This window comes from Papio anubis, chromosome 17 (genome assembly GCF_008728515.1).
Source record: "Papio anubis isolate 15944 chromosome 17, Panubis1.0, whole genome shotgun sequence".
Lineage (NCBI taxonomy): Eukaryota > Metazoa > Chordata > Mammalia > Primates > Cercopithecidae > Papio > Papio anubis.
Window position 1 is genome coordinate 51,545,576 of NC_044992.1, and position 13,232 is coordinate 51,558,807.

Consider the following 13,232-nt stretch of genomic DNA (forward strand, 5'->3'; position numbering starts at 1 on the left):
ATCTAGTGTTACTTCTGGATTGTTAACAGATATGCCATTGGTTTGTTGCCTTTTAAACAGTAATTCACTCCATTTACTGAGTTATTTATTCTTAATTCTTCTCATCTCTTGTTGCTTTTCTTTTTTTTTTTCTGTTTCTCTAGAGAACTTCCCTCAAGAGTGTTTTCAAAAGGAGGCTTTGTGTGATAAACTAAGAATATATTTATTTCAGCCTTGTAGTAAAATTTAAGTCAAGATTTTTTTTCCTTCAACACGTTGAAAAATTAGTGTTTTCTCCTTGTTTTCTTCAGCATTTCTTTCTTATTCTTGTTGCTTTGTAAGTGACCTGCTTTTCTCATTAAATGTTTTAGATTATGTGAGCCTATGGATTATATTGATGAAAGAAAAAAAATATTTTATTTTATTTTATTTATTTTGAGACAGGGTCTTGCTCTCTCACCCAGGCTGGAGTGCAGTGGAGCAGTGATGGCTCACTCCAGCTTCAGCCTCCCCAGGCTCAAGTGATCCTCCCACCTCAGACTGCCAGGTAGCTGGGACTAGAGGCACTCACCACCATGCCCAACTAATTTTTTTTGTTGTTATTTGTTTGTTTTGTAGAGACGAGGTTTTGCCATGTTGCCCAGGCTGGTCTTCAACTCCTGGGCCCAAGCGATCACCCTCTTTGGCTTCCCAAAGTGTTGGGATTACAGGCATGAGCCACTGTGCCCAGCCCAATAGTTTAGATTATACTTTTTTATATTTGTTCTTAAAATTTACTATAAGATGATTATGTGTGGATTTTAGAGAGTTTTTATTTTCATTTTTATTCCAGTTTGATTTTTTTTTTTTTTTTTTTTTTGAGACAGAGTCTCGCTTTGTCGCTCAGGCTGGAGTACAGTAGCACCATCTCGGCTCCCTGCAACCTCCACCTCCCGAATTCAAGCGATTCTCCTGCCTCAGTCTCCTGAGTAGCTGGGATTACAGGACTGCGCCACCATGCCCTACTAATTTTTGTATTTTCAGTAGAGACAGGGTTTCACCATGTTAGTCAGAACTAGTCTTGAACTCCTGACCTCGTGATCCACCCGCTTCCGCCTCCCAAAGGCTGGGATTATAGGCGTGAGCTACCACACCTGGCCTCCAGTTTGATTCTGTAAAAAATTTTTTTTGTTATTATTTTATTTTGGAGACAAGAACTTGCTCTGGAGTGCAAGGCACTCAGGTTGGAGTGCAGTGGCACAGTCATAGCTCACTGCAGCCTCAAAGTCCTGGGTGCAAGCAATTCTCCTGCCTCAGCCTCCCAAGTAGCTATGTCTACAGGTGCATGTCTCCACACCTGGCTTCCTGTTTGATTCTTGACATAGCTTAAAAGGCAGGCCACGTGCAGTGGCTCACAGCTGTAATCCCAGCACTTTGGGAGGCCAAGGTAGGCAGATCACCTGAGATGAGGAGTTCAAGACCGAGTTCAAGACTAGCCTGGCCGACATGGTGAAACCCTGTCTCTACTAAAAATACAAAAAAAAAAAAAAAAAATTAGCTGGGGTGGTGGCAGCCTCCTGTAATCCCAGCTACTTGGGAGGCTGAAACAGGAGAATCGCTCGAACCGGGGAGGTGGAGGTTGCAGTGAGTCGAGACCATGCCATAGAACTCCAGCCTGTGCAACAAGAATGAAACTCTGTCTCAAAAAAAAAAGCCAAAGTTTATCACAAAAAACAGGAGACATGAGAGTTACTCTCCTTTCAGGCTGTCTGATTCCCACTTCCTAAGAAACAACAATTTACAGCTTTTAACTATTTCTATTTCTTCTAGAAGTTTCCACCTTATTTCTGTAATATGCTTATACTGTTTTAATTGTTTTCCAATTTGAATTATGTCTTTTTTTTTTTTTTTTTTTTTGAGACAGAGTCTCACTCTGTCATCCAGGCTGGAGTGCAGTGGCTTGATCTTGGCTCACTGCAACCTCCACCTCCTGGGTTCAACCGATTCTCCTGCCTCAGCCTCCCGAGTAGTTGGGACTACAGGCACGTGCCACCATGCCTGGCTAATTTTTTGTCTTTTTAGTAGAGATATGGTTTCACTGTATTAGCCAGGATGGTCTTGATCTCCTGGCCTCGTGATCTGCCCACTTCAGCCTCCTGAAGTGCTGGGATTACAGGCCTGAGCCACTGCACCCAGCCCAAATTTTTGTATTTTTAGTAGAGATGGGGTTTCACCATGTTAGCCAGGATGGTCTCGATCGTCTGACCTCACAGTCTGCCCTCCTCAGCCTCCCAGAGTGCTGGGATTACAGGCATGAGCCACCACACCCGGCCTATCTTCTTTTTTTTTTTATAGAGATGGGGTCTCCCTATGTTGCCCAGGCTGGTCTTGAACTCTTGGGCTCAAGTGATCTGCCCACCTCAGCCTCCCAAAGTGCTGGAATTACAGGCGTGAACCACCATGCCCAGCCAATTTTGAATTATGTCTATTGACTTTCTTCTATGGGCAATAAAGATTTGTTCTGTCCTACCACTTCTTTGCACCACACACAAACACACATACATTTCCCACCTTTCCTCTTATCCCTCTTATCCCCCCAGTATATATGTAGTAATTTTGGTTTAGTCATTTGTATTGACTTTTTTTTTTTTTTTTTTTTTTGAGATGGAGTCTTGCTCTGTTGCCCAGGCTGGAGTGCAGTGGTGCGACCAGGGCTCACTGCGAGCTCTGCCTCCTGGGTTCATGCCATTCTTCTGCCTCAGCCTCTGGAGTCGCTGGGACTACAGGCACCTGCCACCAGGCCTGGCTAATTTTTTGTGTGTTTTTGGTAGAGATGGGGTTTCACCATGTTAGCCAGGATGGTCTCGATCTCCTGGCCTCGTGATCGGCCCGCCTCGGCCTCCCAAAGTGCTGAGATTACAGGCGTGAGTCACCGTGCCCCGCCAACATGATTTTCCTTATGTAAACATTATTCGGCTGGGCACGGTGGCTCACACCTGTATTCCCAGCACTTTGGGAGGCCGAGGCAGATGGATCACCTGAGGTCAGGAGTTTGAGACCAGCCTGGCCAACATGGTGAAACCCCGTCTCTACTAAAAATGCAAAAATCAGTAGGATGTCACGCATGCCTGTAATCCCAGCTACTTGGGAGAATGAGGCAAGAGAATCACTTGAACCCGGGAGGTGGAGGTGCAGTGAGCCGAGGTCATGCCATTGCACTCCAGCTTGGGCAACAGAGAAAGATTCCGTCTCAAACAAAAACATTGTTCACCACTGAGCTATATAATAAACTAGGAGATTTTCTTTGTTTTTTATGTATGGATCACTAATTCAGGTCCAAACTCTTCACCAGAGTATGGGCCTTCTCTCAATACTTTCAAGCTCATCAGAGGGTCTGTCAATTTGTCTTGGAGACATAGTGTTTTAGTACTCCAGTCTGGTCTGGCTGTGTACTAGGCCTGTTGCGCTGATTTCGTCCTCCCATCTCCCCTCATTATTCTGTGTAATTCTTTTTGCCTCTTTCCTGTGTTGGACCCCCTGTATTTTAAATTCTATATTTTTTACATCATGGAATACTACACAGCCATTAAAAAAAAAAAAAAATGTCTTTTTCTGCAACTTGGATGGAGCTGGAGGCCATTACTGTAAGTGAAGTAACTCAGAATGGAAAACCAAATTCCATTTAGTTTTCACTTGTAAGTGGGAGCTAAGCTATGAGGATGCAAAGACGTGCAAAGTGATATAATGGACTTTGGGGGCTTGATGAGGGGGAAGGTTAGGAGAGGGGTGAGAGATAAAAGACTACATATTTGGTATAGTGTACATTGCTTGGGTGACAGGTGCACTAAAATCTCGTAATTCACTGTATGACTCATCTATGTAACCAAAAACTACCTGTACCCCAAAAGCTATTGAAGTAAATAAAAATTTTAAAAATGAAGAATTAAGTTTGGGGAGCCCCAGAGCAATATTTGGCTTTCCTGAAATTCTGTATAAATTTAGACAAGACTGTCTCAACATGTATCCATCTATATGCCAATGTGGTAACAGTCTCTGTATGGTTTTTTGTATTTGTTTTTAACTTTCACTAAACAAGTAATAAGACGTATCCTTCATTCCAGTTCTACCCCTTACTAACAGTATGATCTTGGGCATACAGGATTTCTCTGTGCCTCGATTTCTTTATCTGTAAAACAGGTATAATAATTTTATCTTCTTTATAGACCTGTTGAGAATATATTGTGCATAGCAAGTGATATATATTTGTTATTTTTATTGCTATTATTGTCAAAAATTATTAAATTTTGATTTTTTTGTAGAAATGGAGTTTCACTTTGTTGCCCAGGCTGGTCTTGAAGTCCTGAGCTCAAGTGATCCTCCCACCCTGATCTCCCAAAGTGCTGGGATTACAGATGTGAGCTACCGTGCCTAGCTTATTTATTTAGTTTTTTAATGAGCAGCCCCCAAACCAGAATAGGTTCAGAGAGGCTCCTATAGGAAGGCTTTTTAGATTAGCTGGTCTCCAGTATTGGCTACAATGTAAGTCAAATCTTGTCTTTCTCTTCAGTATTCTGAAATTCCATGACAGTGTGTCTTTATGTGGGACTTTTTTCATTTATGGAGCAGGTACCTTTCAATCTGGAACAGCATTTTCTTTAGTTCTGGGAAATTTTTAGCATTATTTCTATAATATTTGTCCCTTCTGTTTTCTCTTTTCTGTTTCTGGAACTTTAATTGTTTGGATATTAGATCTCATAGATTCTTCTTTTGATTTTCTTTTGAGACAGAGTTTTGCTCTTGTTGCCTAAGCTGGAATGCAATGGTGCGATCTCAGCTCACTGCAACCTCTGCCTCCCAGGTTCAAGTGATTCTCCAGTCTCAGCCTCCCAAGTAGCTGGGATTACAGGCACCCGACACCCGGCTAATTTTTGTATTTTTAGTAGAAATGGGGTTTCACCATGTTGGCCAGGCTGGTCTCAAACTCCTGACCTCAGGTGATCCACCCACCTCAGCCTCCCAAAGTGCTGGGATTACAGGTGTGAGCCACCGCACCCGGCTGATTTTCTTGTTTTTCTCTCCCATTTTCCATCTATTTGTCTTTCATTCTGTTCTCTAGAAAATTTCCACAACTTAATCTCCAATTTTTGTTGAATTTTTAATTTCTATAACATACATTTCCAAGAACTTTTTCTTTTCTGTGTGTTTCTTTTCTCACAGTGTCTTGTTGTGCTTAATGGATATAATGTATTCCCTTTCCACTCACTGGTTGTTGATTGTACTGTTTTTGTTTCTTTTTAGTTTTCTTCTGCTTCCTACATTGTGTCTATTTCCTCTTCTGTTTTTTCTGTTAGCCTAATTTCTTTTTTTCTTTCTTTCTTTTTTCTTTATCTTTTTTTCCTAATTTCTTTTTTCTTTCTTTTTTTGAGGCAGTCTTGCTCTGTCTGCCAGGCTGGAGTGCAGTGACGTGATCTCAGCTCACTGCAACCTCCCCCTCCCAGGTTCAAGCAATTCTCTTGCCTCAGCTTCCCGAGTAGCTAGGACCACAGGCACCTGCCACCACACCTGGCTAATTGTTTGTATTTTTGGTAGAGATGGGGTTTCACCATGTTGGCCAGGCTGGTCTTGAATTCCTGACCTCAAGTGATCCACCCGCCTCGGCCTCCCAAAGTGCTGGAATTACAAACGGCCACCGCGCCCAGCCTAGCCTAATTTCTTGTTAGAAACTTTCTTTAAATGTCTGATGATCTTTGTTTACCTATTCATATTTAAGAATGAGGAGAAGGGGTTGTCAACTTGATAAACTTCATTGTAAGCTGGGACCTGGCAATTTTGTGGGGCAGGGACCTCAGTTGTCACTAGTTTGTATGTTTTTGTCTTGGGCTAGTCAGTTCCCTAGAGAAGAGTCCGCCAAACCTCTGGTAAGTATAAGCTTGTCAGCATTCTGGGAGCTCACTGGGGCAAGAGATCTGTAGGTCTTACTGTTAAGTATACAGACATTCTTTTGATCCCCTGTGTGTTCACAGGGCTTTATCTTTGCTTTCACCTGTACCCAGTGTTCCTCTAGTCCAGGGATTTTTTCCGGCCTCAAGACTATTGACATTTTGAGCCAAATAACTGTTTTCCGAGGTTGTCCTGTGCTTCGTAAGATATTAAGTGGCATCCCTGGCCTCCACCCACTAGATGCCAGGATCACACCCACTTCCCAGTTGTGACAGCCAAAAACATTTCCAGAGGTTGCCAAGTATGCCCTGAGGGGAAAAATCTCCCCCAGTTAAGAACCACAGCTCTAGTCTTCTGCTGGGGTGGGAGAGGGTTCTGAGAGTCTACCTATTCCTTTTAAAGGCTTTCAAATAATTGGTATTTTAGCCTACTGTTTCATTCTAGCATTCTACTCTATATGGTCTGTCTGATTGGGCCTTTCAGCTCTAATCAGCTTGCTTCTTGTTGGCTTCTCTCATCTCCTGTCTGTTTTTCACTCACCCATCTAATTTCCAGCTTCCAACATTTTGTGGCATCTCTTGCCTGTTGTCTTCTTGCCAGTATCTTTATCTATTTTTATTCCTTTTCTGTCACTTTAGTGGTATTTGGAGAGAGAACAGAAGTTCTTGTATTCATCTTCCACATTTATTCAGAAGCCCAGATCATTATTTCTTCAAATGTTTTCTTCTCTCCATTGTTTCTCCCCCTTTGCAACTCTTCTGGTGGTGTTGACACTTCTATCCCTATCCTCTGCATTTCTTAAATTCTCTGATGTCCATTTATTTATCTCTTTGTGATACCTTCTGGAAGAGTTACTCAACCTAATTTACCAGCTCACACTGTTATATTCAGCTCATCTATTGATGTGGATAGATCTTTTCATTTTTAATTTTAATTTTAAAATAATTTCACAGTTATAAAAAAGTTTCAAGAATAGTCAAAGGTTCCTACTCTTTACCCAAATATTAACATCTTTGTAATAATAGTACAGTTAGAAAAATCCAGGCCAGGCGTGGTGACTCACCCCTGTAATCCCAGCACTTTGGGAGGCCGAGGCAGGCAGATCATTTGAGGTTAGGATTTCGAGACCAGCCTGGCCAACATGGTGAAACCCTGTCTCTACTAAAAATACAAAAAAATTAGCTGGATGTAGTGGCGGGCACCTGTAATCCCAGCTACTTGGAAGGCTGAGGCAGGAGAATCACTGGAATCCGGGAGGCAGAGGTTGCACTGAGCCAAGATCGTGCCACTGTGCTCCAGCCTGGGTGCAAAGCAAAACTTGGTCTCAAAAAAAAAAAAAAACCCCAGGGGGCTAGGCATGTTGGCTCATGCTTGTAATCCCAGCACTTTGGGAGGCTGAGGTGAGAAGATCACTTGAGCCCAGGAGTTCAAGACCAGAATGGGCAACATAATGAGATCTCGTCTCTACAGAAAATCAAAAAAATTCACTGGGTATGGTGGTGCGTGACATGGTGGTGCACGTGGTCCCAGCTACTCAGGAGGCTCACGGGGAGGATCACTTGAGCCCAGGAGGTCAACGCTACAATGAGCCATGATCACACTACTGTACTCTAGCCTGAGCGACAGTGAGATCCTGTCTCAAAAAAAAGAAAGAAAAGAAAAATAATCAGGAAATTAATATTGATGTTATTAACTAATCTATAGATCTCATTCACATTTTACCAATTATCCCCCAATGTTCTTTTCCTGATTTAAGATTACATGTTGCAGCTAGGCACAGTGGCTCATGTCTGTAATCCCGGCACTTTGGGAGGTCGAGGCGGGCAGATCATGAGTTCAGGAAATCAAGACCATCCTGGGCCACATGGCTGTCTCTACTTAAAATACAAAAATTAGCTGGGTGTAGTGGCGCATGCCTGTAGTCCCAGCTACTTGGAAGGCTGAGGCAGGAGAATCTCTTGAACCTAGGAGGCAGAGGTTGCAGTAAGCCGAGATCGCACCACTGCACTCCAGCCTGGGTGACAGAGCAAGACTCCATCTCAAAAAAAAAAAAGATTACACGTTGCTTTTAGTTATCATATCTCCTTAGTCTCCTCCTGAGAGGAGGTCCTCATTCTTTGTCTTTGATGACCTCAGTACTTTTGAAGTCACCTCTAAATTTGGGTTTGTTTGATATGTCCACATGATTGAATTCAGCTAAAGCATTTTTGTTTTGTTTTGTTTTGTTTTGTTTTGTTTTTTGAGACTTTTTTGAGACGGAGTGTCGCTCTGTCTCCCAGGCTGGACTGCAGTGGCCGGATCTCAGCTCACTGCAAGCTCCGCCTCCCGGGTTTACGCCATTCTCCTGCCTCAGCCTCCCGAGTAGCTGGGACTACAGGCGCTGGCCACCTCGCCCGGCTAGTTTTTTGTATTTTTTAGTAGAGACGGGGTTTCGTCGTGTTAGCCAGGATGGTCTCGATCTCCTGACCTCGTGATCCGCCCGTCTCGGCCTCCCAAAGTGCTGGGATTACAGGCTTGAGCCACCGCGCCCGGCAAGCTAAAGCATTTTTGGCACAGAAGTGATGTTATCCCCTCTCCAGTATGTGGTATCAAGAGGCACATGATGAAGATAAGATAAATCTCATTAACTTCGATCCCTTGATTAAAAGTGGTGTCTGCTAGATTTTTCCACATGAAGTTACTGTTTTACCTTTTGTAATAAATAACTATCTTACAGGAAGATACTTTGAGACTGTGCAAATATTGAGATTTAAGCTGTTTTTCTTTTAGAGCTGGCTTTGGTGCTGCATGCCTGTAATCCCAGCTACTTGAGGCTCAGGCAGAAGAATCACTTGAACCTGGGAGGCGGAGGCTGCATTGAGCCAAGATCACGCCACTACACTCCAGCCTGGGCAACAGAGTGAGACCCTGTCTCAAAATAAATTTTTTTTTTTTTTTTTTTTTTTTTTTTTGAGATGGAGTCTTGTTCTGTCACCAGACTACAGTGCAGTGGCATGATCTCGGCTCACTGAAACCTCTGACTCCCTGGTTCAAGCAATTCTTCTGCCTCAGCCTCCCAAGTAGCTGGAATTACAGGCACATGCCACCACGCCCAACTGATTTTTGTATTTTTAGTAGAGATAGGGTTTCACTATGTTGGCCAGGATGGTCTTGATGTCCTGACCTCGTTATCCACCCACCTTGGCCTCCCAAAGTGTTGGGATTACAAGCGTGAGCCACCACGCCTGTCCCATTTTTTTTTTTTTTTCTTAACAGCTTTATTGAGTTATAGTTCACACACCACACGGTTCACCCATATAAAGTGTACGTTCAGTGACTTAGTATGTTCACAGAATTGGGCAACCATCACCACAATCAATTTAGAACGCTTTTCTTACTCCAAGAAAGAATACCCATTAGCAGCCACTCCCAAACTTTTCCTGATTCCCCAGCCCTAGTCATCTGCTGATCTACTTTCTGTTTCTATAAATTTGCCGCTTCTGGACATTTCATATAAATAGAGTTGTACAATATGTAGTCTTTTGTGACTGATTTCTTTCACTTAGCATGATGCTTTTGTGGTTTATCCATGTGGTACCATGTGTCAGTACATCATTCCTTTTCATTGTTGAGTAGTATTCCATTATATGGATATACCACATTTTGTTTATCCATTCGTCAGATGGACATATGAGTTTCCACTTTTTTTTGAGAGACACAAACAAAATGTTATCAGTTATTAGGTTCTTAAGAAATTCAGAACACCAATTTGTGAGGATAAGTTCTGTTCATCAGGGCAAACACAGATCACAGGTAGCCCTGGAGCTGAGGAAAGGTTTGATTTTTTTTGTAAAACGTGTGAGTCCACAACTTTCTGATAAATCTTGTGCACCAGTAAGATGTTTTGCTATTTTCACATTGCTGCTACCAATTTTGGTTGAGGTGGCAATGACAGATTTCTGGTGTGTTCTTTGTAGAGGAACTTGGTTGAGGACCAGAGGTCCAGTCCCAAGACCAGCTGCTTCAGGAAAACCACCCTCTCGCCTCTGTGGCGCCCAGTGAGGATGACCAGAGTGGTCCTGGAGGTGATGCTGGATCGCAGTTTTCTCACATGCTGACTGAAGGGGTTTTTTTTTGCCGTGACTCAGCAGCTTTAGAGGCACATCTTCAGTAGGATAATATCTAGGCATTTTGTGAAGTTTAACCACCTGGGTACCACTGTTCTTGTCAACACCAACTGGTTTTGTAACAGTTGCAAGAAACTTCTTTTTCTTTTCAACCTTGGATTTAGCAGCTGAGTACTTCTTCCTGGACATGGCCTTTCTGGAATACATAGCAGATCGGGAATATCTGCAGTTCCTCTGACAAGGACAGGATTGCGGCTGCAATGGGGTTTCCCTTGAGGTTGGGCGTTTTCTCCTTGAGGTTGCCCCTTTTCACCTTGCCACCAGCATCAGCCTTCTTGGCCTTGGGTTTATATCTGGCTTCTCAACTTTTTCACCCATCATCTTGCAGGGTGGGAAAGACTTCACTTTTTGGCTATATGATTAATATTGCTATAAGCATTCATTTACAGGTTTTCATGTGGCTGTATTTTCATTTCTCAAGGCTATACCTAGGAGTAAGATTGCTGGGTCATACGGTAACTCTGTGTTTTAACCTTTTGAGAAACTGATACATGGTTTTTCCAATGTGACTGCACCATTCCACATTCCCTCCAGAAGTATGTGAGGGTTCCAGTTTCTCATATCCTCACCAACACTTGCTATTATCTGGCTTTTTAAAAAAAAAAAAAAAAGAAGAAGAAGAATCATCTCGCTCTGTCTCCTAGGCTTGAGTGCAGTAGTGTGACCTCAACTCACTGTAACCTCCACCTCCTGGGTTCAAGCAATTCTCCTGCCTCAGCCTCCCGAGTAGCTGGGATTACAGGCGTGAGCCACCATGCCTGGTTATTTTTTGTATTTTTAGTGGAGACAGGGTTTCACCATGTTGGCCAGGCTGGTCTCAAAGTCCTTATCTCAAGTGATCCACCCGCGTCGGCCTCCCAAATTGCTGGGATTACAGGTGTGAAACATGGCACCCGGCCAAGATTTCTAAAATACTTTGTTTTTCATGTCCATTATCTCCAACTAATTTTTTTTCTTTTCCTTTTTTGAGACGGAGTCTCCCTCCGTCACCCAGACTGGAGTGCAGTGGCGTGATCTCAGCTCACTGCAACGTCTGCCTCCCAGGATCATGCAATTAATGTGCCTCAGCCACCCGAGTAGCTGGGATTACAGGCGTGCACCACCATGCCCAGCTAATTTTTCTGGTAGAGGCAGGGTTTTGCCATGTTGCCCAGGCTGGTCTCGAACTCCTGGCCTCAAGTAATGTGCCCACCTCAGCTTCCCAGCTGGGATTACAGGTATGAACTGCTGTGCCCGTCCTAATTCTTTTCTTTAACTGCCGTTCCTGCTTTATGTTTCCTGTATCCTCCCTAGCCTTTTTGATGATATTTATTATACTTTAATGGTTTTTTCTTTTTCCTATCTGGTTCATTATTATGACAGACAGTCTATACCAGAGAAAGTTTCTTTGGTAGTACTTGCTTTCTTCAGTTGCCTCATGTTTTCTTATACACAAATATTCCTTTGGGACATTAGCCACTCTGATTGGTAACGTGCTCCTGGAAGGAAGATCAAAAGCTTATGCGCTATCTCATGTGTCCCTCCATTGAGTTTAGGGATTGGAGGTTGCATAGAAGAGGAAACAACCCAGGCTGGGCGCTGTGGCTCACGCCTGTAATCCCAGCAGTTTGGGAGGCCAAGGCAGGTGGATCACCTGAGGTTGGGAGTTTGCAACCAGCCTGACCAACGTGGAGAAACCCTGACTCTACTAAAAATACAAAATTAGCCAGGCGTGGTGGCACATGCCTGTAACCCCAGCTACTGGGGAGGCTGAGGCAAGTGAATCACTTGAACCCGGAAGAAGGAGGTTGCGGTAAGCCAAGATCACGTCATTGCACTCCAGCCTGGGCAACAAGAGCAAAACTCCATTTCAAAAGGGAAAAAGAAAAAAAAAGAAGAGGAAATGGCCCCACTATGCTGCAGAGCCCCTGGAATATGGGCTCCTTCACTCTCCATTTGCAGCAGCATTCTGTGCTCTCCAACACAAACACACACACACACACACTCTTTGTCCTGTTTTTCAAGAGCTGTCTTTTTGAGTTATAATTACCTAAGTTACCAAATGGAGAGGTTAGGAAGTAGGCCCATTCAGGAGCCAACAAGTTCACTGTCCCCTTACCCTCTTATCTGTCTCAAATACACATGCATATTTGCCCTAAGCTAGGCTGCAACACTGGCATGATGTTACCCTGCTGACTGGTTAGGGCTGGGCTGCTTACTTGGCACTGGCAACATGGCAGGCAGTGACTCGCTCAGCACAGCTAGAAAGCATCCTCCTGCCTGGCACCCCCTGTGAATCTGGGCCCTCTTTTCCCTAGCTTACCACAGCCCCCCAGTGTCTGGTTTGGGGATCTGTCTAATTCCTTTTTACTTAAATGGCTTCCCTAGATTTAGATTCTAAGGAAGAAGTGAAGTCAGCAAGCCTTGTTTGCTTATTATCTTGTTTGGAAGGTTCTAGTTTCACCACATCTGAGCTTCATGAGGGTAAGGGCATTGGCTTCACAGCTGTCTGTGTGTGCCCAGGGCCTAGTCTGCACTGTTATAGCACACAGACTGAACTGTCAGTGAGGGCCACCTGGCCTCAGGACTCTCTTTTCAAGCTTCTTACTTTGCTCCTCTTTATTGTTTTCTAGGGGCTCAGCTAGGGGTTTCCAGGTATCTGGGAAAATGCCAGAAGAACTCACCAGGTGCTGGGAAGCATCCCTTTTCCGGAAAGTCCTTTTACTTGGATCTGCCTGCTGGCAAGAATCTCCAGTTTTTGACAGGGGCCATTCAGCAACTGGGTGGGGTAGGTAACCTGCTCTTCTCCTGTGATACCATGTGCATTTGCGCTGTAGAGCAGGAGTTGGATAGGGATTACATCTATAGTTTCCAGGTATTTTCTTTTTTTTTTTTTTTTTTTTTTTTTTTTTTGAGATGGAGTCTTGATCTGTAATCCAGGCTGGAGTGCATTGACACGATCTCAACTCACTGCAACCTCTGCCTCCCAAGGTTCAAGCAATTCTCCTGCCTAAGCCTCCCCAGTAGCTGAGATTACAGGTGCACACCACCATGTCTGGCTAATTTTGTCTTTTTAGTAGAGATGGGGTTTCACCTTGTTGGCCAGGGTTGTCTTGAACTCCTGACCTTGTGTTCTGCCCACCTCGGCCTCCCAAAGTGCTGGGATTACAGGTGTGAGCCACCACGCCC

General features: G+C 43.8%; 1 protein-coding gene across 4 annotated transcripts in view; it reads left to right on the forward strand.

The window, feature by feature from the left end:
• Positions 1-13,232, forward strand: part of DBF4B (DBF4 zinc finger B) — a 42,567-nt gene that overhangs the window by 1,973 nt on the left and 27,362 nt on the right. For all 4 annotated transcript variants that reach the window (XM_017950806.3, XM_031657636.1, XM_009190816.4 and 1 more), the window contains exon 3: positions 12,677-12,831. In XM_017950806.3, coding sequence (XP_017806295.1) covers positions 12,677-12,831 — 155 coding nt within the window. The remainder of the gene's footprint in view (positions 1-12,676; positions 12,832-13,232) is intronic.